The sequence below is a fragment of the Pseudoliparis swirei genome, chromosome 12 (assembly GCF_029220125.1).
Source record: "Pseudoliparis swirei isolate HS2019 ecotype Mariana Trench chromosome 12, NWPU_hadal_v1, whole genome shotgun sequence".
In the NCBI taxonomy this organism is placed as follows: Eukaryota; Metazoa; Chordata; class Actinopteri; order Perciformes; family Liparidae; genus Pseudoliparis; species Pseudoliparis swirei.
Window position 1 is genome coordinate 10,325,642 of NC_079399.1, and position 24,902 is coordinate 10,350,543.

General features: G+C 42.9%; 2 protein-coding genes and 1 non-coding gene across 6 annotated transcripts in view; all 3 read right to left on the reverse strand.

The window, feature by feature from the left end:
- Window positions 1-17,913, reverse strand: part of utrn (utrophin) — a 166,980-nt gene extending 149,067 nt beyond the window's left edge. For 3 of the 4 annotated variants that reach the window (XM_056428725.1, XM_056428726.1, XM_056428724.1), the window contains exons 1-4: window positions 17,540-17,912; window positions 15,548-15,714; window positions 1,456-1,517; window positions 42-134 (exon numbers count right to left, since the gene is read on the reverse strand). In XM_056428725.1, coding sequence (XP_056284700.1) covers window positions 42-134; window positions 1,456-1,517; window positions 15,548-15,620 — 228 coding nt within the window. In that variant the 5' untranslated portion in view covers window positions 15,621-15,714; window positions 17,540-17,912. Of the gene's footprint in view, window positions 1-41; window positions 135-1,455; window positions 1,518-15,547; window positions 15,715-17,539 lie in introns of all 4 variants that reach the window. The other variant, XM_056428728.1, reaches the window with a different exon arrangement.
- Window positions 17,914-21,912: 3,999 nt separating this feature from the next.
- Window positions 21,913-21,995, reverse strand: trnal-uaa (transfer RNA leucine (anticodon UAA)). Its single transcript has one exon. It is a non-coding gene; the product is annotated as a tRNA-Leu (tRNA).
- Window positions 21,996-23,351: 1,356 nt separating this feature from the next.
- On the reverse strand, window positions 23,352-24,676 carry LOC130202903 (syntaxin-11-like). Its single transcript, XM_056428756.1, has one exon. The coding sequence runs from the start codon at window positions 24,384-24,386 to the stop codon at window positions 23,493-23,495; it is 894 nt and encodes a 297-aa protein (XP_056284731.1). The 5' UTR covers window positions 24,387-24,676; the 3' UTR covers window positions 23,352-23,492.
- Between the last annotated feature and the right edge of the window lie 226 nt (window positions 24,677-24,902).

Here is a 24,902-nt window from a genome sequence, read left to right on the forward strand (position 1 = left end):
AACGATGTCTGCAAACCTTAATACACAAACTACAAACTCACCAGTGCAGTGCTAGTTAGACCCTCCAGCAGGTCCAGCAGCTTCCTCCCATCCCTCAGGTCAGAGAACATATCATTGATGGCTGCCTTCCCCGTCTGATACAAGAAAACAATACAACAGTTGAGGTTGTGTGTACAATGTGTCGGCACCATTGATGAGCGCTGCAGTGAGGCTACAACTCAGAAATAATAATCCAGATGTTAATAAACAAACCAATAACACTCAGATATTGATACTTTAAGGTTGGACGCAAGCAGGACATCTCAGCTAGATTTACTAGCTTTAACTGACCTAAAAAAGTGCCACATGTTCTCCTTTAAGGTATTAACTTTGAATCAACCATGTGATCGGCTCAAGGAGGATATTGACTGACTGTCAGATCGGCACTGAGAGGAATTGTACATGACAAAGGCCGACAAGAGAAGACAGTGAAACTTAGGCCAGGATGTAACAACTGTCAAGTCTGTACGCTCCGAGATTGGATCCTTCTCACATTGGGATCTGATCAGCCGGACTACATACTGAGGCGGCCTGGTTCCGCACTCTTGAGGTGTGGAAACCAAGGAAAATCGATCTTGTCAATTTCAAACGTAAGTTTCACGTTATCTTCACCGCCTACGGGAGTTCCTCTCCCAAGGGAGAGCAAAGAGAAGAAAAGAGGAAAAACAGGGCGGGAGCCTTCCTGAGACCCGCGGTATAAGTTACTGCTCAAAGCTTTTAAACCACGGGGGACTTTTATTGTGAAAAATTTTGAGCGATTTATGACCACAAAATATATCCCATCACTATCTGATCAGCAGGTTGCATTGAAGAGACGAGGGTAACGCTGGCATGAGAGCATGTAGGAGCTTCAGAGAGCATTTTGGCAATGTTTATACAATCTACTAAGCATATTATTTTGTTAAACACAACTGTGAATGATGAGATAGAAGAAGAGGACCAGAGACTTAAAGCCAATAGCACTCTGAAGAAAACTGTTGCTGGGTAGAGTAATGAAAACAAAGTAATGTTTACTTCATTGTTCTGAACATTTGCAATTACAGTTTGTGCTTTGTTTTACCAGATTACGATTAAAGTACATAATATAAGAGTATCAACAACATGTTCACAATGCAAGGTTAACATTTCAACAGTTATGTCTGCTACCCTGCTAGCAGCAACGCTAAACTGCTGCAGGCCCGTCGCCTCATCACTGTGGGACACGACACAAAATCAAACCTTTCTTCAGAATTAGACAAAACATCTTTGGACTGAAATAGCTTCGATATATATCCCGACCATTTCAGTCATTCTATAAAGTATCAGGCAGATGAAGTTTTTTTTTTAAATCAATAACTCTTTCTGAATACATTAATCTGTTTCAAGCCGTGCAGGAAAAGTTTGTCACTTGAACTGGTCTGCAGTCGTTGGCGTTACCTTGGATAACTGTGCATTTATCCATTTGGTGAATGTTTTCTTCTGTACTGTATCATGCTCATCTGTGGAGGACAAAGAAGAAGAGTTGTTAGAAAGGTGGTTAAACCATTAGACATCAACAGCCCATCGTATGACGCCAGGATAGAACATTGTTAACACTCAAAGTCCATTTGCACTCATTTATTTCTGAGAACACACAGGCCAAACTCACTCTACCGCTGCCGTGCTTGTGGATGTGTTATGCATCTGGTAGCGTCACAGCTTCAAAGCATCATGATCAATGTGGCTGGAACACCAGAATATTACAGCAACACAATGAAGGCGAGAGCGGAATTTGATCATTTGTAGAACATGTCTTAAGGGTGTGCCGCGTCAGTAAAGGAAACCTTTGTGAAATCTGTATCTGTGCACAAGTCGTTGCCTATTTATACTGTTCCCCTGGTCTCTAAATCCAAATGTACAAATATTTCACATTCTCTTCCCGCTTGACTCCCTCGCTGCTGCTCCTGCTTCAGTCTCCCAACATGGCTCCCCAATAAGGCCTCATCGTGTGTCAGGCAGAGGGTCAGCTGCTTTGATGTGCCTGGCCGCCTGACGTCACGGACCAGAGTGGCCCATACGAAGCCTTGGACTCAACTAAGAACGTTAGTTTTACACATTGTCCCACATTGAAAAAAATTTGGCTTAAAATTATCCATTTAATTATTAAGACTTTATTTCAGATTGCGACATATCTGTGAAAATTGGAAAACATTTGTTAACAATTATAAAAAAAGATTTGGTGGCGCAACCTTTGTGAGTAGAACACCGTCAAAGAAGAGGCCCCTGCAGGTGTTCTGTACAGTGTAGATTAGTGATAAATGAAGCCGACAATCCAGATCTATATGCTCAGGAAATGATGAGAAAATGTATCAATGAACACCTATCGTATCGGATATGACATGCTTTCGGCCAATGATTCGAATTACTCACTGCCATGTATATTGGGATCATAGCAGACCCCCCAAAAGATAGCATAGTCCGAATAAAGCAAGATTCGAATTATACCATCATGTAAACGCACTGAGTGTCATTCAACCAGCCGCTGTGTAAAGTACCATGAACTGAACAAAAGGTCAGAGGTTATGATCACCAGCCCCAACAGTCGTCGGCTTCTTTGTTTGGGGTGTGTGGAGTGTGTGTGTGTGTGTGTGTGTGTGTGTATACACACCGCCGCTGGCTGGGTGAGAAGGGGCATAAATGCAAGAATGTCCTGCAAGCAGAGGCCAGAGGTGAGAGGGAGAGGTGAAGAGGTGAGAGCATGAGATAAATGGTGGTGGAAGAGACTAGACCAGACTAGACCTGAGATATGATTCTCTTAGAACTATGAAGGGTGTACGTAGAGAAGGCGCTGTACAGAGAATTAAGTCCTTGGAGGGAAATTTGTGATTTTGGGCTTGACCAAAAAAGATAAGATAAGATAAAATATTACTTTACTCATCCCCAAGGCGAAATTTGGTAAGTAGACAAGACAGGTTTTATACATATTTGACTGAATGTGGAGACATTTTAGTTGTCAAACAAAGTTGCTGTCAAGTATTCTTAAGAACCAGTTTCACAGTACACATAAATATGCATACATGAATGACAATGTGTGTGAGGAATGAATAATCTCACATGATTCTAGTTCATGTGTAGCAGTCAGTGGGAAATAGGCCCACGTAATGTATCTCGATCTGAAAATAAGACCAGAGAAGATGAGACAACATGAGTGTGGAAAGAGACGACTGGAAGGGTGAGAGTTGTAGGTGGAAAGTAAAGCAGGAGAGACGTTACTCGTATACACTCGCGCTGTGTCCTCTTCTCTGAGCCATTGTCTTTAAAGGCCTTTGAACCGGAACACTGTAAAAGGCCCTCCTGAGTATGTTGACCTATTTTTTCACATAAATCTCGGGCAGCAACAATAAAACCTAAAGAATTCGTTCTCCGGAGGTGAGGAAGACAAAGAGGGGATAGCTGAAGGAGGTGATGAATGAAGAAGGTGATGGAGAAAGGGATACAGGAGACAAAGACGGTCTTGGGGTCTTTCAAAAAATCAAACGATAGCATGATTGACAAAAGGGTAGGGGACTCAACCGAGGGCCCAATAACTGTTGGCAATCAATCACGGTGGATAAGTTACCGGTGGAATGGTTCAACGGGACCTGACAGGCACGGAGAAAAGAAGAATGAAAGACAAAACAACAAAGAGAGAAAACAAGGAGAGAGAGACAAAAGATAAAAAGAGGCAGCCAGAGGGGGAAAAATGCTGGCAAAAACATTGAGACAATAACTCACAAGGAGCAGGACCGGAATAGGACTAGCAGGCTTTCAACGCAATGTACATTCTCCTTTCCTAAAAAAAGGCCATGCGGCGGCCTCCTGTCCTTACAGTCATAGCAGCACCCCGTGGAGGGCCTCTGAGGCCCGTGGGGAGCGGGTCCCTGTGGGCTCAGGTCTCTCCACTTTCGCACCTTGACAAGACAATACACTCGATTCATACACTGCTCCACCTCAATCTGTCTGCTGCTCCTACTCACCACAGCACAGGAATGTCTTACTGGTGGACGGATCAAAGCAGCGGCAGGTCGGTGTGTGTGTGTGTGTGTGTGTGTGTGTGAGAGAGTGAGAGAGAGAAAGAAAAATAGAGAGAGAAAGAAAAATACCCTCATCCAGCAGGGTCTGTGTAAACATCACTTACACACCATAACATATGTCCACTTATGTCACTTTGCTTATGACCGCTTACATCCGCACAAACAAATCCTTCAGCCATGGATGTCATACATTCCACTTTACATGCTGACTTTTATATGACTCTTACGGTTAGTTGTGAACAAACTGTGGTCTAACGTGTGTGTCTGTGTGTGATTGTGTTTGAGAGACCAAACTGGAAGTCCTTTAAGCTTCAAAGCTTCAAACTGACAGGGTTTGAGGGTCCAACGTTACACACACACAACATTCATTTGAACAACTACACTAGCTTCCAATGAGCTGTCCGGCCAAAGAGATGCTGACAACTTGGGTTATATTCAGGGGGGAAAAAAGAAAAAACAACTTAAGGAACATTGTTTCTCTGGTCTCTTTGAGGCCCTTTGCCATGTAGAGTATTGAGCTGTGTCCAGCTCACTGATTTCACACACATTCCTTGGTGTTTAACTTATAATGTAAATGAACTGCTGTTGCTAATTGAAGCCAGTCAACCTCTCATCTCGGCCTGGTGTGTATATTCAAACCAACGAAAGGCATCAGTAGAAGCATTGGATATATCGAATGGTGGATTCCTTTCAAGATAAATACTCTGCCTTCTAGTTCTGTTCATGTTTACTGAGGAAATAGAACCATCACTGAACTTGAGGTCCTACTAATATTAAAAAGTTAAGTTTTTTGTCTGGTCCGCAATTAAGTAATGCTTTTCCGAGAGACCCATCTTTATGGGTCAGTTGGTCATGTGATAAAGATCAGCCCAGTGAGTCGAACTAACTACAGCCACATTATTAAGTAGTTAACCCCTGTCAAATAATCATATATCCCATTACTGTTGTGTCCAGTTAATGTGGTGAGAAATAAATGATTTTCTTCCTCGACAGCAGAACAGGAAGTAGTGATTACATCAGGAATGGTAATCCCACTGGTGTCCTCTCACAGTTCACCGAGCACACACATGCTCTCAATATATTGTCATGTACACGCTTGCACGCTCGCACCACAACAAACTAGCTGTTGTGTATCGGCTTCCCTTTCTAAAAAAGAGGAATGATCTTACTTGTGCTCGCAGTCGGTTTGCAGAGCTTTCGATTTCGGTTAAAAAGATGAATGAACGCAAAAACTACCAAAGCAATAAATTCAGGATTTTTTTAAAATGCATTTAGATATAAGTACACTTTTTTGAGATATGATCTACAAAAAATGCCCTGTTCCTCTCTGTGTCCTTGACTGAGAAGTTTGAGAAAAATGAAACGCCAGCAAACCTCAAGCGAGGACATAAGCAGGCAAGAAACACACATGTTCTTCAGAGCAGCCAGCTGGGAACACACAGCAGACACATAAAATATACAGCTCCAGTTAGTGTCTCCCTCCCTCTCACAGGTGGAGAGAGGCTGTGACCACACAGCGGGGAGACGGGGGAGAAGGTGGGAGGCACCGAGGTGAAAATCAAACAAACCGCCAGGGTTTCCACGGCAGCGTCACACAGTAAACATGAGCGCTCCGAGATTAGACAAATAGAGATGTTTACAAAGTTTAGCAGCAATTACTTTTAGCTCAGTTATACCTCACAAACTAAAACTAAATGATCCCAATCAGTGATATGATAAAGCTTAAAGTGCATGTGTGGCCACTGAATGTGTCCCCAGTATCCGCTGAAGTAATTGAAAGTTTAATAAGCAGAAAAAAACAACTGGAATGTTTGTTTGAAGGTTGTCACAGTGTTGAAATAAAACTTTTTTTTTGCACATGCTTTACTGGGGTCATTGGAGATGAAATCAAGAGAGCCTCATGTCTTGGCTATAAAAGGGACTCAAGCAGAAGGAGGCTCAGCTGTCGGCTGTCTTGTCCATCAGTCCTGCCCCAGCAGCAGCCCAGTGGAGGGCACTGATTCTTTAAACTTTGTTGATACTCACGCTTGGCCTCCGCGGAGCTCAGAGCATGAACGAAGGTGTTTATATTCGATGGCTGCTTTATTCACCCAAACAACAGAGGGCGCACAAAAGGAATCGTGAGGAATCAAAAAGACAACGAGATTTAAGTGTAACTGGCAAAATGCCATAAATCAACCTCCACAATGCAGAGGAGTGATGGTAATTCTCTGTAAACTCATATCTCGTGTTTATGTACAAGTCATGGAGAAACATGTCACGTATCACATTCACTAAAGGAAACACAGGTTTAATATCCTGTAAAGAATTTGATTTGGCTTTGTATACTCCCATGACATTTAAATAGAGTTGTTATCAGTGCTCGTGTCCATCACTTAAAGTTTGAACTTTTCCTCATATATATTCACGCAAAAACAGTGCACATAAAACTCAATCCATTTCACAGTAAGATGGCAGAGATGTGCTTTATTTTGACTGTGTACGTTGAGTGGAATGCATCGAATTCCTATAATTTCCCCGTGCATTCCTCCCTCCAGTGGTCACTTGTCTAAGCTTGTCCCAGCCGGCGCAGCCTTGTTGACAATCTTTCCTCGCCAAGATCTGGGAATTTGGAAGGTCAACATTTCAGAACGTCCAAAAAGATTAACCCATATCCCCACTTAGCAGCATGAAAAACATCCCTGTGGTGTGTGCTCGGGAAGGTGAGGGGTACTGGAATTTCGTGAAGTCAGAGCGAGATGAACTGTAAGAAGTGAGCCGAGTCCAGAGACACAACGTGAAGAGGTACGAGAATAAAGCAAAGAGTGATGAAGCTGTAGCTTCCCGTAAAGGAGCATCTTTAAGAACACACTTGTAAAGTAACGCCTGTCGTAAACACTGTGGCGTCTTCAGTGCCTTTGCAGGAGAAAGTAAATACAATAGTACATATGACATGACAATACACTTTAAAAATATATATCTTAATTTCATAGCATGAACGTCCTGCTGTTGCAAAGCGTGCATTCACCTTGATCGGAATCTAAATCGCTGCAGCATTCGTCACCATGTCTGGAGTCTGAGTCCACACTAAAGTGCCCCACCTGTAGCCATGCGTCACTCACACACCTGTCAAAGGTTCCTACCTCTGAGGTTGAGCCCACACTCTGCCATCATTTACCAGAAGCCACCACAACGCTGAACCGAAGAAGCAACAAAAGCCCCCCGAAAAAAAGAGATAATCCAAGAGTTGTTGCACCAGATAGAGTTTGACATTCACGCCTCACTCTCCTCCTCTCTCGTCTCTCTCCTCTGTCTCCGTCGCTCCTTGACCGACGAGGGAGGAAAAGATCAGAAGAATGCTGCGGCAAAGAGAGAGGGGAGGGAAAGAGGGACACTGCCAATGAAAGGGAAACAGATTGGGGGCAGAGCAGAACACGACAGGGCAGGCCTAGTGTGGGGAGTTGTAATGCATCGTGGGATCGGGAATGAACGCAGGTAAACACAGAAACGCTGTTCGGCACCATCCCAGCGTGCAAAGGGGCAGAGTGCACGGGCCGTGACAAGATGGGGGCAGAAGAGACAAGGAAGGTATCGCCCAGAGATCACCCCAACACGTGCTGGTGGGGCAGAGGCTTTCACTTTCAGATCTGCATCTGCTGGAAATCCTCCGAAACGTGGAGACCTTTAACTCGTGTACACAACGGAGCGGTCGCAAGGCAACACAACACACGGGAGCCCGAGTGCGAGTCATCTAAGATACTCGTGATGTTAAGAGAGATAAGCTCAACAATGTGGCGAGGTTCACCAAGAAAAGCTGTCGCCTCGTTTCACTTTCACACACCTTTTTTTTGCATCGACAAACATTCTAGCGTAGTACAATAATTGTTTCTACATGATGAAGGTGAGAAATCTGTCCGTTCATTTAATTTAAAAAACAAAGTCTGATGCCAGTCACACTAAGATGCTAAAGATACAGGTCAGCAGACTCAGCACATCACTAAGAAGTGTCCCATCGCTGAGGTTCTCACTGCTCTTCGCATAAAGCGTCACAGATCCAGACTGAAGGTCTGTGGGTATGAAAGACCGTGACCAGCTACTGGCATGTTGAGAGCATCATTGGGACATTCAGTTTTGGTTTCACAGACTTTTCAACTAAAGATGATAAAGTGCCAGAATACGTTGTGAAGTCTGTAGACAAGTTAAGTGGATAGACAGCTTAATTTCCTGTGATGCTTCTTTGAATTCATTGTTAAACTCCTCCACAGCTGGACAGTAATACAGATGTGCTCATCCACTTACCGAGATCAAGCTTTCCTTTCCTCTTGGCAAAGTTACGCCTTCGCCACGACATCCACTTACTCAAATACATGATGGAAAACAAGTCTAGATACAAAAATAAAAAGAGAAACAAAGAGAAACAAATCCGGAACAGGAAGGCAAGAAGGTTGTGGTGGTGAGGGGGAGAGAGAGAGCGAGAGAGCGAGACAGAGAGAAAAAAAGAGAAAAGAGAAAGAGGAAGTAGAGGTGTGGGAGCATTTATCAAGTACACTAGGTCTGATTATTTGGGGTGCTGGGCCGGCACTGTCAGAAGTGACTTCACACACACAAACACACACACACATGTTCACACTCGACAGGAGGCGGAGACGAGTGAGTGACAAGACCAGGGGCTGCTTCAGCAGGTCAATTAAAAGGTAAGTGACGTCGAGGTTTTGCATGTAAACACAATGCTGTAACTGACAGCTGATTCTCCCCTGAAAAAACTACGTACCGACGTGGTCAACAGCTCTCATTCTCCCACGCCGCAGAGTGACAGCGGATAGACAAGACCCAGAGGGACCTGGATCCTAAAACATCCTGCCGGCACCTACGGGCCTCAGCAGCCACTTCCTTTGCTACCGTTTAAATGAAAGGGAAACCTTCGACAATCAAAGAAATGAGTCGGATTGAATGCAGGACATGCAGTCAGAACATGTAATGCCAGTCTGAGAGCCAGTGTGGTGGAACAGGGAACAGGGCAAAGGTCGGAGTCTGTTTGCTCATTGACATATTTAGTCAATGAGGGGCAACTGAACAAACAACTCTCCTCCCACCGAGAGGGTGAACTAGCGACAGATGGGAGCAAGAGTAGAGCGGGGAAGGGGGGAGGGCAACAGTGAGAGAAAGTTAATGTCTTTTGTTGTCTCTTTTTCCTTCCTTCAAAAGAGGAAGTAGAGGAGGAATACCAGCCCGGTCCCCCCGTGACCAACTTCCCCCAGTCTGACATTTAAATCCACTTCCTTCCAGAGAGAGTTGTAGCAGCTGGTCACAACTTGGGCTGGGTGGGGCTAGCTCTGCTGGGGAATGAAGGATTCAGAGAGCAAAGGGGACTTTCCACTCGGCTGCATCAGTCCAGGACCCAAAGTCAGGCGTCCCCCTCCGCCATTCCATCCTCACACACTCGCCCGAGAGCATCCGTCATCAAACTGCTTGAATGAAGCCGTGTGAGTGCATATGCACATTGCACTTCCATAAACATCTCTGTCTGTGTAACACACACAGACACACACACACACACACACTTCACGTTCTCATGGGAGCAAAATCCCATGTCTGTCTCACCACAAACACTGCTTGAGTTTACATGGCATTTAGAGCGGCTTGTTTACTGGATGGTTGCTATTGGAACTTGGGTAAATTGCAGGACTCTCTGTATTTATGTTGCTATATGAATCCAAATAACTAATCCTTGTCACAAAGCATAACAAAAACAAATATGTCGAGCTACAAGGTTCAGAGTTGGGAAAGAGAAGTCCCCCGACTGTGTATCCTCCTCTGGCTGACCGTCAAAGCCTCCTCGCACACAAGCTCAATAAACTGCGCAAGATTTAGACATCAAAAAATAAATAATTTACAATCCAGGATAGTCACATGGCCATGTCTTCGACTTACACCAATAGGCTTCACTGTTCTCCACTGACAGAAACGTCCATTGTCCTGTCACTCTTTGATGGCCTGCAGACATTTGTAATGAAATAATGTAGTTAATGTTATAGTTGTGCCAGCTTCCTCTTTGATTTCTGTTTGTGGCCTCCGCCGGTCACCAAACAGCAGTCGGAGTCCCACACATCACTCAAACTTTTGCTGAAACAACCCATGGTGGTTGAGACTACTGATTTACAAGGGACTTCTCCTCCAGTGACAGATGTCTTTATGATAGTTATCTCAACATACAGCAGCCAACAGGACCACAACATTGAGGATGCTGAAAATGGTTGCTGTTAAATGTGTTTGTCCTTTGAAAATACCGTTCCAGAAGTGGCTGATGTGATCAGGTAATCATGGCTGTGCGTCTCACAAACACACGAAGACAAAGAACAGACGGAGCATTATCTGAATCAATTATATCACATCTTCTTACACATATCTGTTGCACTTCTGTCCCCCCGGGGAGAGGGACCCTCCTCTGCTGCACTCCCGAAGGTTTTTTCACTTTTCTTTCTCTCCGTTTAAGGTTATTTTTGGGGGAGTTTCTTCTGAACCGATGCGAGGGTCCTGGGAAAGAGGATGTCGTGTGTACAGGTTATAAAGCCCTCTGAGGCATATTTGGGATTTTGGGCTACACTAAATTAATTGAATTGAATCCTCAAAATCTCTTGGTATTGGTGCATAACATGTACAGTAGCCACACTGTCCCGAGACCCTTTCTCACCCAGTGTGTCCTGTTCATCTTTACCGACCATTTTATGTAGTAGTGGAAAAACAAGTTGTGATGGATCAGTTTTTGGTTCTGTTCTCAATTGTCAGAACTGAGAACGCTTTCAAATGTTTGCACAATTCACTTAGTATTAGCCCATAAATAGTAGAACAAGTAACACAAACCTATTAAGAACCAATAGACACAAATAAAACCTCAGCAATATAAGAAAAATGGCATTTGAAAGAATTCAATCTATTATTTACTCAATGGTGAAATATACCACAGTATCTTTTAAAGGGTTAATCTAAACTCTCTTTGGTTTTAGTAAATCCTGTAATGCGAGGGGTTAGAAGTTAGATTGGGCAACATGGCGTTGGAAAAGGGACTGAAAGGGGGATTCAAACTAGAAGGACTAGCTTCGGAAAGGGGAGATTCACATTAAAGAGGAGATCGGTTTGTATGTGCTCAACAACCACAGGAACATTCAACACTGATCATATTCTGCCATTTCCAGCCTTCTCTAGAGGAGTTTAAATGTCAGCTGGGCGTGGTGTCTGAATGAGCACACACATTCACATGGACCAAAGAGGCAGAGTCCCACAGACGACCACACCCAGGGGAGATGTCTTGGCCAGTACTTCCATTCCCAAATTTCCAGGCTGAATTTTGCAGAGCTTGTTTCCTCCCACTTTCCAGGCAGCCAGATCTAGCGAAAAGCAAAGAGGCGAACACCAACAAACACTTTGTGTGTGTGTGTGTGTGTGTCTATATAAATATATATATCCAGCTGCATTCCCTGCAGACACTTTGCTTCCTAAAAAGTCAAAAGATGCGCATACGAAATCTCACTGACCACAGACCATAGGCAAGAAAGTGAAACTCAAACACCAGAGGCATAGAAAAATAAATAATTCAGGTCATCACATCTCAGAACGTGAGGGCGGCAACAGTCAAAGCCTCTTTGTTTTGTGTTCCATGCTTCCCACACATGCAGATGTACACCCATCATTATGTATTTGCATAACACTGCATACCACTGCACTCCCTGACAGACCGTTTTTTCCTGTCTAGCATGAAACTTGTGTTCACACTCAGTGCACCCTGCTGCGAGCAGCCAAGGTGACAAATAAGGATCAATGACGTGTATTTGAACAAGTATGGTGCCAGATCTTCAGAGCAATCATCTTACCACACCTTCACATTCCCGTTCTCACAAAGCTTAGAAATTAGCACCAGCATGCTTCACTCAGCAGCCCAAAAAACAAAACAATGGAACAACTATTCACTAGGTTGACAAAAAAGTTTCCAATTCAACAATATGTAGTTCCATCACACAGCACGTCACACCTAAACAATACTGCATAAGGAGATGGTTCTCTGGAAAGTTTAACGTGTGAAAATTACAGAAATATAAGACTCTAATTCAACAAAACAAAACCCTTTTAAAGTTGCATAGACTCAAGGAGCTGGAGTCACACACCAAATCTTTAGCACATTGCTTGGGACTGCTGCCGGTATACTCTCACATTCACAAACGCACAGTCACTGAATAACAGGGTCGAGTCCTGAGTGAGCGGAAGACAATATATTAAACAGCAGAGAATCGAAAGATGAAGAAGAACAAGACCAGTTCAGGTTACCAGTCTCTTCCCCTGCAAGCTCTCAAGTGACAAATATACCCAGAGGAAATAAGGTCAATACTGGGTAATGGTTGTTAAACGACAGTCCTTAACCCTGTGGATGATATATGACTTTTCACCTTTGTTTGCACTCTGGAATTTTGTAGGGGGAGGGGAAGTGCACAGGCAGGATAGGTAGATAGGGCTTCAGGGTGTTATCGGATAATTCAACCAGGACTTATTTAAAAAATGCTTGTAACTACTTAACATCTGTTTCAGCCCTTTAAAAACAACTGTTCCATGACCCAAACCACACACACACACACACAAAGCTGGTTCTCAACCGAGCCTGTTACAGGTAATAGTTCTTTCACTGCAGTCTGTCTGGAGACGATTTCTGTACGATTTAAGTGTGTTTAAGACAAGTTGCTAAAGCTCGAGGTTATGTCTTCAGCAATGCAAATACTTTGCAGAGCAGGAACCAGTTAATCTGTTTGATGAAGGACTCAAACAGGTTATTCATGTTATTTAAAAAATAAAAATAAATTTTTAAACGCTACGTCCCACCAACTCGCCAATGGAGCAACGACAACCAGCACTTGAGTGTCGGGCTTACACGACGGGTACAAGTTGGGCTTTTTCTTTTTTAATGCGTAAACCCGTCAATCACAAAAAGGTTCACACCTAAACAGAGTACGTTTTCCCAGAAGCACCACTTTCTCCGGCTTCACGCGATTCTACCCCGCACATTTTCTCTCTCTCCCTGGTCCATTGCGAGCTTGCATAACAACTTGACATGCTGGAAAACATGAGCCATGAGCCACCCGCCACCCTCCCTCCCTCCCCTCCACGCCCCTCAAGAGGCACAAGTGTGCATGTGTGTGTGAGTGGAACAGACTGTCTAGCTTGATGACCTCCATCATTAGTGGTGATCTCGCTCGTCGTACTCGTTTACAGATGGAACACACGGGAAGCTGAAATAACTGAAACAAAAAGGTTAAAAATGACTCATTCAGTTTACTCTCTCCGCAAGATCGGGGTGACCGGTGTTAACTTTCTCGCAGTCAGCAGTGATGACGAAACGGAGAGGAGCGAGCGGCGTGCGCGCAGGCTGTTGGAGCACACACGCCACTGTTGTGAATAAAGACTTCACGCCTTTAGACACGCCCCCACGGCGGCTGGAGAGCAGATGAACAAGTGGGCTTTTCTAACAAGGCTCCTCTCAGCTGTGAAAACATCTTTCCACCTGCCCACCACACACACACTTGTCAATCACCTCTGTTAGCCTGTTTCAAAAATCTTAATCTCTCGCATCGCAGGTTTGTTCAGCTTTCACAGGATCAATAAGAACAATCGGCGTCTCCAGCTGGAGCAATGCCTATTCCATGTGTCCTGGTAACAAATAAATTTTTCCGCATTTGCCTCATTATGAGGTGCTCTCCTTGGTTTGACCTGGATTTACAGAGTCCACATACTCTGAATGAAAGAATAAAACACCGCTAATTTCAGCCATATTTCCGTGAGGCCAGAAAGAATTTGGTGAAGGCCTCGACACGAGTGTGCCCTGGAATTTTCGGCGGGTTGTATTAGTGTGCAGCTAAGCTACGTGCTGAATGTTCCCCTCTTTGCCAGAAAAGAAAACATTACTTTTGGGGTTGCTAGGGAAACCTGAATCTTTGTAAGAAAAAGCATTGTGGTCTGGAGCCAAGCGTTGTAAATTACAAACTCCTGCCAGCACGGAATCTGCCAGCTTTCTCCAGGCTGCACGGACGTGGAAAGCTGGCACATGGACTGGACAGGGTGGATGGACCTACCCACCTTTTCTAATAGGACTTTTTTCTCTTTCACAGTTTACAGTAACGAGAGACAAACAGCGAGGATGAGGAGTTGGCATGGGGGACTGGGGAAGGATGTCAGGCCGATTTAAATAGAAGCACATGGCAGACAATCACTTCTTGATGCCAACAAAAGCATTTATGTGATGAATTCCAGGAGCACATTGCAGTGAACATGATCAAACTAATGGAAAAACACGCCGAGTATCTGCTGCTTTTAGGTTTAGTTGTTGCTATAATTCCATATGACATACATGCCTCAGTTTCGTTAAAGAGATGGCAGTGTTGGATGTTCTGTTAAGTTTATGCCTGACATTACCGTCTTTGACACTGATGAATAAAGAACCATATGTGTGCTTGTTTTTTTCAATTCCCCTCTGTATGTAATGTGATACAGTAGCAAGACTCAAGATGTGGGCTGGATACCACTTGTGTGGATGACACTTGAGTTTAGTTCATTCAATAATTAACTTTTAAAAATCATCGTTATCAATATCATGAACTAACCATGTTATCTACCAAGCAAGCATATCCAATTTGGAATAGTTTATTGATTGATTGTTTTAGCTTGATATACAAGTATCGCTATATATACATATATTATTAATTTATAGTGTGAAATGCCTTTGTCAAGTTTTAGATTAAAGTCCTGTTTGTTACGTTATTTGTTATCATTGTTTCTATGTCTCCCTCAATCACTTCTTATCATCACTCCAAAAGCCATCGAGAAATTCCATCCGTGAGCAGAGATGGACCCACAGTAAGTATCAGGTTCTACATATGATATAATGTGCTAATCCTGAAAGTTGACAGTTTGCTCCTCCTGCCAACAATGTGTTTGTGCGTGTGTGTGTGTGTGTGTGTGTGTGTGTGTGTGTGTGTCTCTCTCGTGCGTCAACAAAGGAGTAACCTATGGAATGCAATGAACCACAGAGAAAGGGATCCCAGGGTGTGGCTCCTTAGAGTAGACCCATCCCTGCATTCTTGTCCTCTGTTTTCTCCGCTGTCATTGGCCATCTTGCCAGTGACTTTCTCGTTTTCCTTGCGAACAGTGTGACAATCAGCCATTTGTTGCTTCGCTTTGCCTCCCTCTCTCTTCCCCTGCCTCCATGGGAACGGAGGTTAACCATGCACAACAGAATTTCTGGCTGTGGCAGTGTTTCATTTTCAGCGACTGCTCTTATGCACGTACGACATTAAAGTTCTCACAATATACGAATAAGAAGACGTCATTTCGCTAAAGACCACGAAATGATCTGACAGCTTTCGGTTTAGCACACATGTGCAGACGCTCTAGCGGCAGGTCCAATATGGAGCATCAAACATTAAACATAGCCTCAACAGGACAATCGAGAAAAAACATACCAGATCTCCACTTTATGATGTCATTGAACTCTTCGTTGGCTCCTCCCTCTGCGATGTCCCCGTGCGACGACATGGTAGCCGATAGATCCAATGTGTTATCAGCTGGAATTGTGTGCAATACAGTTCCCGGCTTGTTGACACACAATGCAACAGCCCACTTGTTCCACCTGAAAGTAAGAATAAAACATAAGCTCCTTTCTGCTTTACAGTGATCTTAAACAGAGAAAATAATCTTTAAAATGAGGCCTGGAGAGACGATGGGTCACATGCATTTGAGAATCACACACTAAACATTCAAACATGGTCACATAGCGCGCAGGAACCCGACGCTTCATGAGGATCGACGCAGGTCGTTAAAACACTAAACAGCTGTTTGAGACTTCACCTCCATGTCCACCAAACAATTCTGGGGTAGAAACAAACTGGTGTCGTGGCCTCCGCTGACAATCTTGGCATTGAGTTGTGTAAAACCAATACCATCAGTAATTGATGGTGTAATAATAGACAATTATAGTGTACACTTGTGTCCAGGCTCGTAAAATGCCAGCCAATAACCTCACCAGCCAATAAGCCAAGAAGCATTAAGTGGAGGTGAGATGAAGTCTTGGGTCAGCCACCATAGAGATGTGTTCAGTGTGCTTATTTTTCTTTGGTTGGTCGACACAAACCATCATAACAGTCAAAGTTTCGTCAAATCGAATGCATTCGTCTGACGCTCAGTTCTGCTGATCTTCATGCTGAATTATAAAGTTGTTCAACTTCAGCGTAAGAGTTTCAAATACATATAGTCTAACTTCCTTGGGATGATTTGCATTTAGTCACTAGCTGCTTAGTTCATTTAGGACCCTGACAATGATTTTAGAGGTATCTGTGGAGGAAGGGTAATGGGGAAGGTTTATCATCATGCAACCCTGGTACAGAGCAGTTGACCCTGGATTGGGAATTCTTGCAAGTGGTGCGAGTTCCAAGTAATGAGCTTTAGTGATGGAAATTTCCTCTCTTGGGGATTAATCAAATATCATATTACACCAAAATTTTAACATCTTGTCATGTGCTGGTATTTGCAAATGGCACGGTGTCTTTTGTTGTTTTTAAATCATGGGATGTGCGCTTAACTTTCAATAAAGCTCCAAAAGATGAAACAACATATGTCATAATTTCCACAGTTCAGTTTGACCTTGTGAAGAGGTCAGCTGGAGCTGCACTGGTCCTTTTTCAGCACCTGCTTTCTAGTGGAGGGTTAATGCTTGTGTTTGTGGTCCGTTTTGAATCAGGGTATCCTTCCATTAAAAACTCAAGCATTTCCACTGCCAAAATAGCTTGCTTTTACCATGAAAGGAGTGCATGCACAGTGTTATCAAGGAGTGCTCGGTGAATTATATTTCTTGAGAAATGATGCAAGACCCAAAAATAACATGTAAACTGAAGGAAAAGACAGTGACATATCTGGCTGTACAATGTCGGTTCCTCTCGCTGTGAGTAAAGTAGTTTTGACAACCACAACTTTAAGATACACTCAACCGGCTTGATCATAAGTCATTGAAGCTGTTCAACAGGTGCAGTTTCAGTGTTTTCTAGTGTATTTTTAACAAGAGCAGTGTCAATGCTTTGGTTTGAGATCAATACATGTGTTGTATCAATCTGACGAAAATATCGCTTTCCTGGCAAAAAAAAAACTCACACTGATAGAGCCACACAACACACACAGGGACTTTTAAACCGTAAACCGATCGAAGTTAATGTTTCATCTCGTAGGTATTTAGAGCCGACTGACTTTTCATCAGGCAATTTCCAAACCGGTCGCAATGTACACGGAGAGCCCACGTTACCTCCGCACAAGACCTCATGAACGTTTTAACTTGTAACGGCCACTTTACACCCAGAGTCGGACTTCTAACTTCCCACCAAACATCGTTTCCCGTTGACTCGATGACGGGTCCGGTGAATGTTTCAGGTCTCGAGGCGTTTCATGGATCCAAATCAGACACTCACCTCCGCTGTCACCAAGGAGTCAGAAGACGTGCTCCCTCAAAACAAGTCCAACGCGTGCCGAGTCTGGATACACATATGACGTCAAATGTATTGGAAAAGTTTTTTTTGTAACGTTACATTAATCCAATTAATCTAAGGCATTTTTTCTACTCGGTGCGAGGTACTCTTCTTCTTTTTCTTCTTCTTCTTCTTCTTCTTAACTGCGTTAGCTGACTAAAAAGAAGCGTCCTCAAGCGCATCCAGTCTCCACAATGTGCCAAAAGGGACGCCTCTTTGCAACGTAACGCACAACTACGGTAGTCTTTAAAAAAACACGGCAGGCTGTCGCTTGGAAACTGAAAGATGGTTATTACGTTTCACGGGTGAACGCCGCGGTACTGTGGGACTCGGGTCCCACAACTTTGTTCCTGTTGCTTACTTGACTCGTTCTCCCTGCTGCCTTGCAGCGACGTTAAGCTCGCCCGAGTTAGCTAAACATGGCGGAAATGCTTAGAACAGGTTCTTCGAAATAAAAGCTTCGTCGTGACTTCTAAAGTAAACAGGTACATTGGCTACCCATACATGACATGTTAAATAATGTACACAACATGTATTGAGATTGTAACAACATAAGTGATGATTACATTTCATACGGATTTTAGTTTTACTCTTAATAGTCATGATTTGAGGAGGCTACTCCATACATGTAGCGCCAACTACATTTATTGTGAATGTTTCAACCGGAAACACGGAGTTCCCTCTGGGTGCTTCACACTCATCTCAAGTTTTTTCCTGTAAAAGTTTTCCTGACGCGAAGATGGAAACATGGCGCGGTGGGCGTCACGTGACGTAACATCAACGAAACCAGTGATTCCCGCTGAGAAACAAAACACTTTACAAGAAACCTTCACTGTGGAATACGAACTGGAATGTTAACTAGCCCGATGGTCTTCGAAACCTTTCCACGTAAAGACTCCACAGCATTCTTAAATTGACTATTTACACAATGTCATTTGATCCATGGTATGTGTTGTATAACAAAACACCACGTGTATAATATAATGACAACGATTATTTTATTCACTCCAGCCATCAAGGCCAGCTAAACTTTATCTGCTGGCCTAAACATAATCACAAAGTTAGAGCTATTTTATCTTCTTTTTTTTGTAATTCTCACAAATACACTATTTCTAATTATTAAGTATTATAACTATTGTTCCCTATTTGTTTATAAGAGCTTTTATCCAATCAAATTTCACCTATATGTCTCTATGTAAGACGAGAAGCCCGAACCTTAGCAAATTAAAGTACATGGGGATTAGCGTTGATTGTCTTCAACCAATCAAATCTTTAGTTTGCCTATTATTTGACCTGCCAGGGTGCTAGGTTAGCATTAACGAGCGCTGTGATTGGTCAGTGGGCCAGCGTGACTTTTGTCCAACAGAAAGCTAGCTAGCATAACTCAGTCATAGCAGTAAGAATAGTTCAGATTGAAACACGTGTAAGAGAAGTTAGAACAGTTTAAGTGTTTTGCTTGGTGTATTTTTTTACCTAGCTGGCTTTTTTAAACATTGAATGTCTAAAGGAAAAGAAACGGACTTGGTTGGGGATTTATTGACGACGCCTTTCTCACGAAGGACGTTTCAGGAAAAGCGGTAACGAGCCCCACAGCTAGCAGCCTTGACCCAGCGAGTTAAAGCATGTGTTCGTCACTTTCAGTCCACCAACTAAGAACGATTTCTGGCTGTCAGCATCTCAGAAGAGTTGCAAATTGTTTTGCGTCATCTTTAAGGACGGGCATGTTTGGCGCTGGCTATCCCAATATCGACTGCCACTGTCCAGCGGACATTAATAGGCCTACAACGCAACTTTGGAGACTCGACTGACATCAATGGCGTCCATGCGTATCGAGAAGGACCTGTTCCTGGAACTGAAGCCACCGATAAACTGTAAAACCGCGTCATTGTTAACAAAGAGTATGTTTTTTTCTTTAAAGTCAACAGCATTTTGTGAGTGAACTGCTTTTTTTTTAGCTTGTGTTGATTGATCTATGGTGTTTTTATTATTTAGTAAATAGCGTTCCTTATGTGAATAATATGTGAATGTATCGTACTCTTGAGTGTGTGTGTGGTGTTTTAGTGCCTCAGTTTTTATATGAATAAATGTGAATGTGTTCTTGTCATTGTGCTAATTACGTTGATGTGGACGAGCTGCATGCGCGTCTTTATGTGAAGTTAGTGTCGGTGTTGCGCTTCATGTAACATTTTATTTCACTTGTCCAATGTTGCAGTTATATGAATGAGGTGTTAACACGAAACAAATAATTAGCTGTGATGTCACAATACGGTTGTTGGGTTGTTCAGCTGTAGTAAGAGGCGCAGGTATAAAATGCAAGGCCTGCTACTATAATATTGCATAAGAGAATTAGTACATTTAGAAAACGCTGGTATTTTGCTCCAGTTGAAGTAGCTTGATCACAGAACAAAAAGCTTTTATTAAAAAGAAAAAGTCCTACATTCAAAACGGTGTGAATGATAATATATCAGATATGGAATTTAATATCCTTCACTTTAGAATAAGCCCAATACATATATATAGGGAACAGGTCACTAAATTACGAATCATGCTGTGACTCGTGGCCTTTCATCCTCTTGAAAGTGTGTAGTAATTGGCAGCATCTAGTGGTGAGGCAGCAGATTGCAATCAATCAGTCCCATGTCCCAGGAGTTTAGGAGAACTACGGTGGCCGAAAACATGGCCGCAAATGGCCCTGTTTACTGCCAGTTTGGTTTGTCCGTTCTGGTTTACTGTATCAAAATCACTTCCCTTTTGGTACGAAGCTGCAACACAAATGTTTAGATCTCACACAAAAAACTTGTTAAATACACGCCATTTACTTTCCATTATTTGAGAATTCAGGTATTTGAAACATAAAATCTTTCACTCAGTCACAATAACATTCTTTTATAGAGCACCTTTTTATATATGACATGCAAACAAAAATAAGAGAGCAGACAACTTGACTGTTAAATGGGACTAAACGCAGAAGGAAGTAACAACTTAAAATAATAGAAAACAGTGCTAATATAAGTGACCTTAATGATATTAATAAAGGCAACAGATGTCTTTACAATCAAACCTTTCACCGCCTCTTATCTCAGGTTTCACCATATTGTATTGAGTGATTTGTTGGCCTGAAAAGCAACAAGGGGACTGAATAATAGAGTACGGCCCATTAGAAAGAGTCTGGGGCTTTGGGGAAGCAGAGATGTTGATCATCCATTGTAAACCCTCATCCTTCCCCCTCCCTCATCTCAGTTGCCAGGGCTCTTTTGTGAATGCTTCCTCCCACAGCTCAAAGAAAAAAGCTCAAGTTCACAAATTAGTGCTCTCTTGGGCCTCAAACACCTATCCAGTGACAGCATATTTATTGAGCGGTGAGAGGGGAATGCTCAGCTACGGTTCACTGACATTTTGAAATAGTTTAGTAAGTAAAATAAGGACGTCTGGAGTATAAATAACCCAGTAAGAAACAGCCTTATACTCTATAACAGAACAGCCACACATGTTATACACACTTTTTTTTTTTACTCTGCAGTGCAAAAGACCTGTATGTGATTTCATTGGGTGGAGAATGTTTCAAAATGCTTATTTTACATCCACACCTTGGATCCATGAGACTACAGTGCAAACAATGTTTGAATGCTACTTTCACAGAGCTATTTCGAACTGTGAAGCTCTTCCTGTGGCCGATGCAGATGACTGGGTTTCCATGAGCCCATGGCGTCGCCCTTGCTGTGAAATTATAGGTGTTAGAGTTTGTAGGGAGGCCTTCAATGAACCAACGTTGGACTCAGCCCAGAGACGACAAGACAGGGTTAGAGTGCCCTCTTCTGCCCCAAAGGTATAACTACTCCAAAAGGCCACGTTCCCCTGGAGGACTTGACTAAACAAATACAGCGTACAATGACATATTCATAAATGTATAAACATGTTCACCACAATCAACATAGTTGAACATTATTTGGTATAACACAAACATATTCACCAAATATTGCAAATGTATGGATACTTTATAAACCAGCAGGAGGTGGACTAATGTAAGATTATTCAGCATTTGCTTTGTTGCCAGTCTTGACTAATCAAACTAGAAAAAAAATGATTTAGACATATCATAAATGAAAGTAGACGTCTTTTTTTATCATAAAAGAATTCATCAGTAAATTAATATTTTCACTTTTGGTACGTTACCATTATTTGTGGATGGTATTTTTCTTATTTTATGTCTACCAATTATCTCTGAACTAGGTGCGTACTCTTTAATTACGTGAAGGTTCGTCTTTATTAAACACTTTCCCTAAAATGAGTTAACATGCAGAAAAAGCAAAAAGCTATACCAGGAGTGGGGTTCGAACCCACGCGGACATATGTCCATTGGATCTTAAGTCCAACGCCTTAACCACTCGGCCATCCTGGTGTATACATCGCATAAGGCTTCGTTATTCCTATATGAATCCGGTAGCTGCATCTGTATGACTGACGTAATGCCAACGGTGTTGGCAATACAACATTTATTACAATCATCTAATATAAACAATGTATCGTCCTGGGTAGAAGAACCACGTTGTTCGCGCAGCTAGCAGCTAATCTGGAGCGAAGTTGCTAGAATCACGATCGTTGACAACTAGCAAGCAGCGATCATTCAAGATGAGCCACTATTCAGCTGGGATCAGCGCGAGCGACACACAGGACGGATAATAAAAAGCCACACAGCTCATTTAGAGAGGCGTAAAATTGTGTTTTATCGCTGCAATTATGAAGATGTGTCACCAACGCGAGCTAATCTCAGCTAGTTGGGCTGACGTTAGGATGCTTGTTTCGTGAACGGTGTGTCTAACTTCCGTGTTTGTAGTTTCCAATATCGAGACTCGTATACATTTTGATGTAATGGTCAAACATGTCTGTTCGGGCTCACAGCTCCCATTACCCCTCCAAGAAGAAAGATGAAATAGCCACGACAATGTAGAATAGGGCTAGTGGTCATATTCAGTTCTACCATGTTTTACTTTGCACAAACATTGAAGCAAGATCGTATGTGACCTAGGAGCATGGTGGCGATGACGACATGAGAAGACTACAACGTCATTGCTGATATTCATAATGGACTTCAGCAAAACAAAATTGTATTGGCAATACAAGAAGAGGGTAGCTGAATATGGAAGTTAAGAGGGTTTCTAGTCAGTCGGCACACACCTGTAAACAAAGGGGGAAATATAGGTAGTATGAACAATGTGAAATCTGAATCACACTTTTATATAATTATGTTTTCCCCAAAATGTGATGGCGTTCAAAATCAAAACAAAAATATTAACATTTGAAACTACTTTTGCTCGATATAAACTTTTTATTTGTGTGTATGTGTATTTCAGATGAATTTACATAATTAAAATACAATTTAGAAGGCTACACCAGGGACATGAACCTCGACACGCACACACAGTGATTTGGTTGTTTGTGCACATGATGACATCGTTATGCAGCCTATTTAAAAACAGGTGCGATTTGTTTACCTTCTATAAATGTCTAGCAAAATATCTGTCGACAAGCCACAGAAGAGCCACAATGTGGAGAATTTCCTTCTTCTTTTGATGTCAACAAAGTAACACAATAAGTACTCGTTAACAAATAATACTGACTCGCATAACAATAAGTTATTTAAGTGTAGATTACATTTTAGACAGCTGGTAACTCCAAACCTTTAACAATGTTAAGCCTCACACCTCGTGAGTGAGATACAGTGTGCTGCTCTTCAACAGCTAAACGGTTTGTTACATGTTGTCCTTGAGCGGCGTGTAAAGTCTCAATTGTTCAGAAGATTTACACATTGTATAACATCTCTATTCAGCCAATGACTTTTTACAAAGTTAAACATATATTTTATTTTTCAATCATCCATAAAAAATACCTAAATGAGTTAGTTTGGTTTACAACAGGATAGACAGGGACAACATTGTTGGAAAGGACTCTTCTTTCTGTACTTCAGGGCCTTCTTGATGTAAACATTAATTTTCTCTGTATATTCCTCTGTGCCACACACAATCGCCTCAATGTTATTAAGCATGGACCCCTGCTCCTCCACCAGCATGGCCATGTCCAGGAATAGTTCATGGACCTCCTTCAGCCGGGCCTCCAGCTCCACCAGTTCCTTGTGTCTGCCTTTGATCTCGTGCATTGCCCAGCGGGACGAGTGACCGCCTTCGGTCTGCAGACTCTGGGACAGCTCGGCCCATCCCTCACCACCTTTGTCCACCATCACGTCCAGCTGGTCATCTGTGATTTCAGTCCCCAGTATGGAGGCCTGCCTCTGGATCCTCTGCCGGCACGCATCCCTCTGCACCTCCTCTGCCTCATTGTAGTCGCTCATGGCCGCTTGGAAGGAACGGGACAGTGTGTCGTGCTGAGTTCGGGCAATGCGACTAACAGCAGAGTTGAGACCTTCCTTTGCCTCCAGCTGGCTGCTCTCCCTACCCAGGGCCTGCAGGCGGACGGCCAGAGCCCCCCCGTGATGCTGGATGCCCCTGGCAATCAAGTCGGAGTCCTTCTTGAGGAGCGTGAGACGCCGCATAGAGGTGCCAAAGCGTTCGTTATTTATCGCCAGATGCTCCACCTCTAGGTGGAGCAAGGAGATCTCCTTGCGTATGGAGTGGGCCTCCCTCAGGATGTTGTCAATAGTGGAGGAGTTCTCAAACATCACGGCCTGTTGAGACAAAGTCACCTTGTCTGGGTCATCCTCAGTTCCATAAAACCCTGGCTCGTAGTCCTCTTGCTCCTCGCTGATGGTCTGCAGCCTCTCCAGCATGTCCCGCATGTTTGCCTGAAGGAACAGTGCAAAACAAGATCTTGGTTACGATGAAAATTGGTTAAATTCATAATGCAACATTGGTATAGCATGTGTTCTACATGTTGGGCTGCAGGCCCCACTCATTATGGTATAATCCTCCTCAAAGTGATGGCACAATGTTGCCCATAAAACAAAACAAATGACATGTACAGAGTCATAGTTCGTTTACCCAGCCAGAGCCAACAGGTCAAGTGTTATACAACTACAGCAACAAAGACTGCTCAGCTTATCTGCAGTAGGTTTTCTTTCTGAGATGAATGACAATGTCAGTCAAAGCTCAAAGGAGTTGTTGTTTTTTCAAACCAGGAACAAGGAAGACATCATGTTGAAAAACAGACATTTCCTTTGAAAGTGGGGTTACGGCAAAAGATACTGTTGTTTGTTTCACAGCATTAATTTTGTCAATCACGCACTGCACAACATAAAAATAATATCTGGTGCTTGCCTAAATTTCTGCGATTAATTATTCCATACAGTGAAACA

Coding starts and splice junctions, on each gene's coding strand:
- LOC130202903 (XM_056428756.1), bottom strand. CDS start 24,386: ATGCGGGACATGCTGGAGAGGCTGCAGACCATCAGCGAGGAGCAAGAG.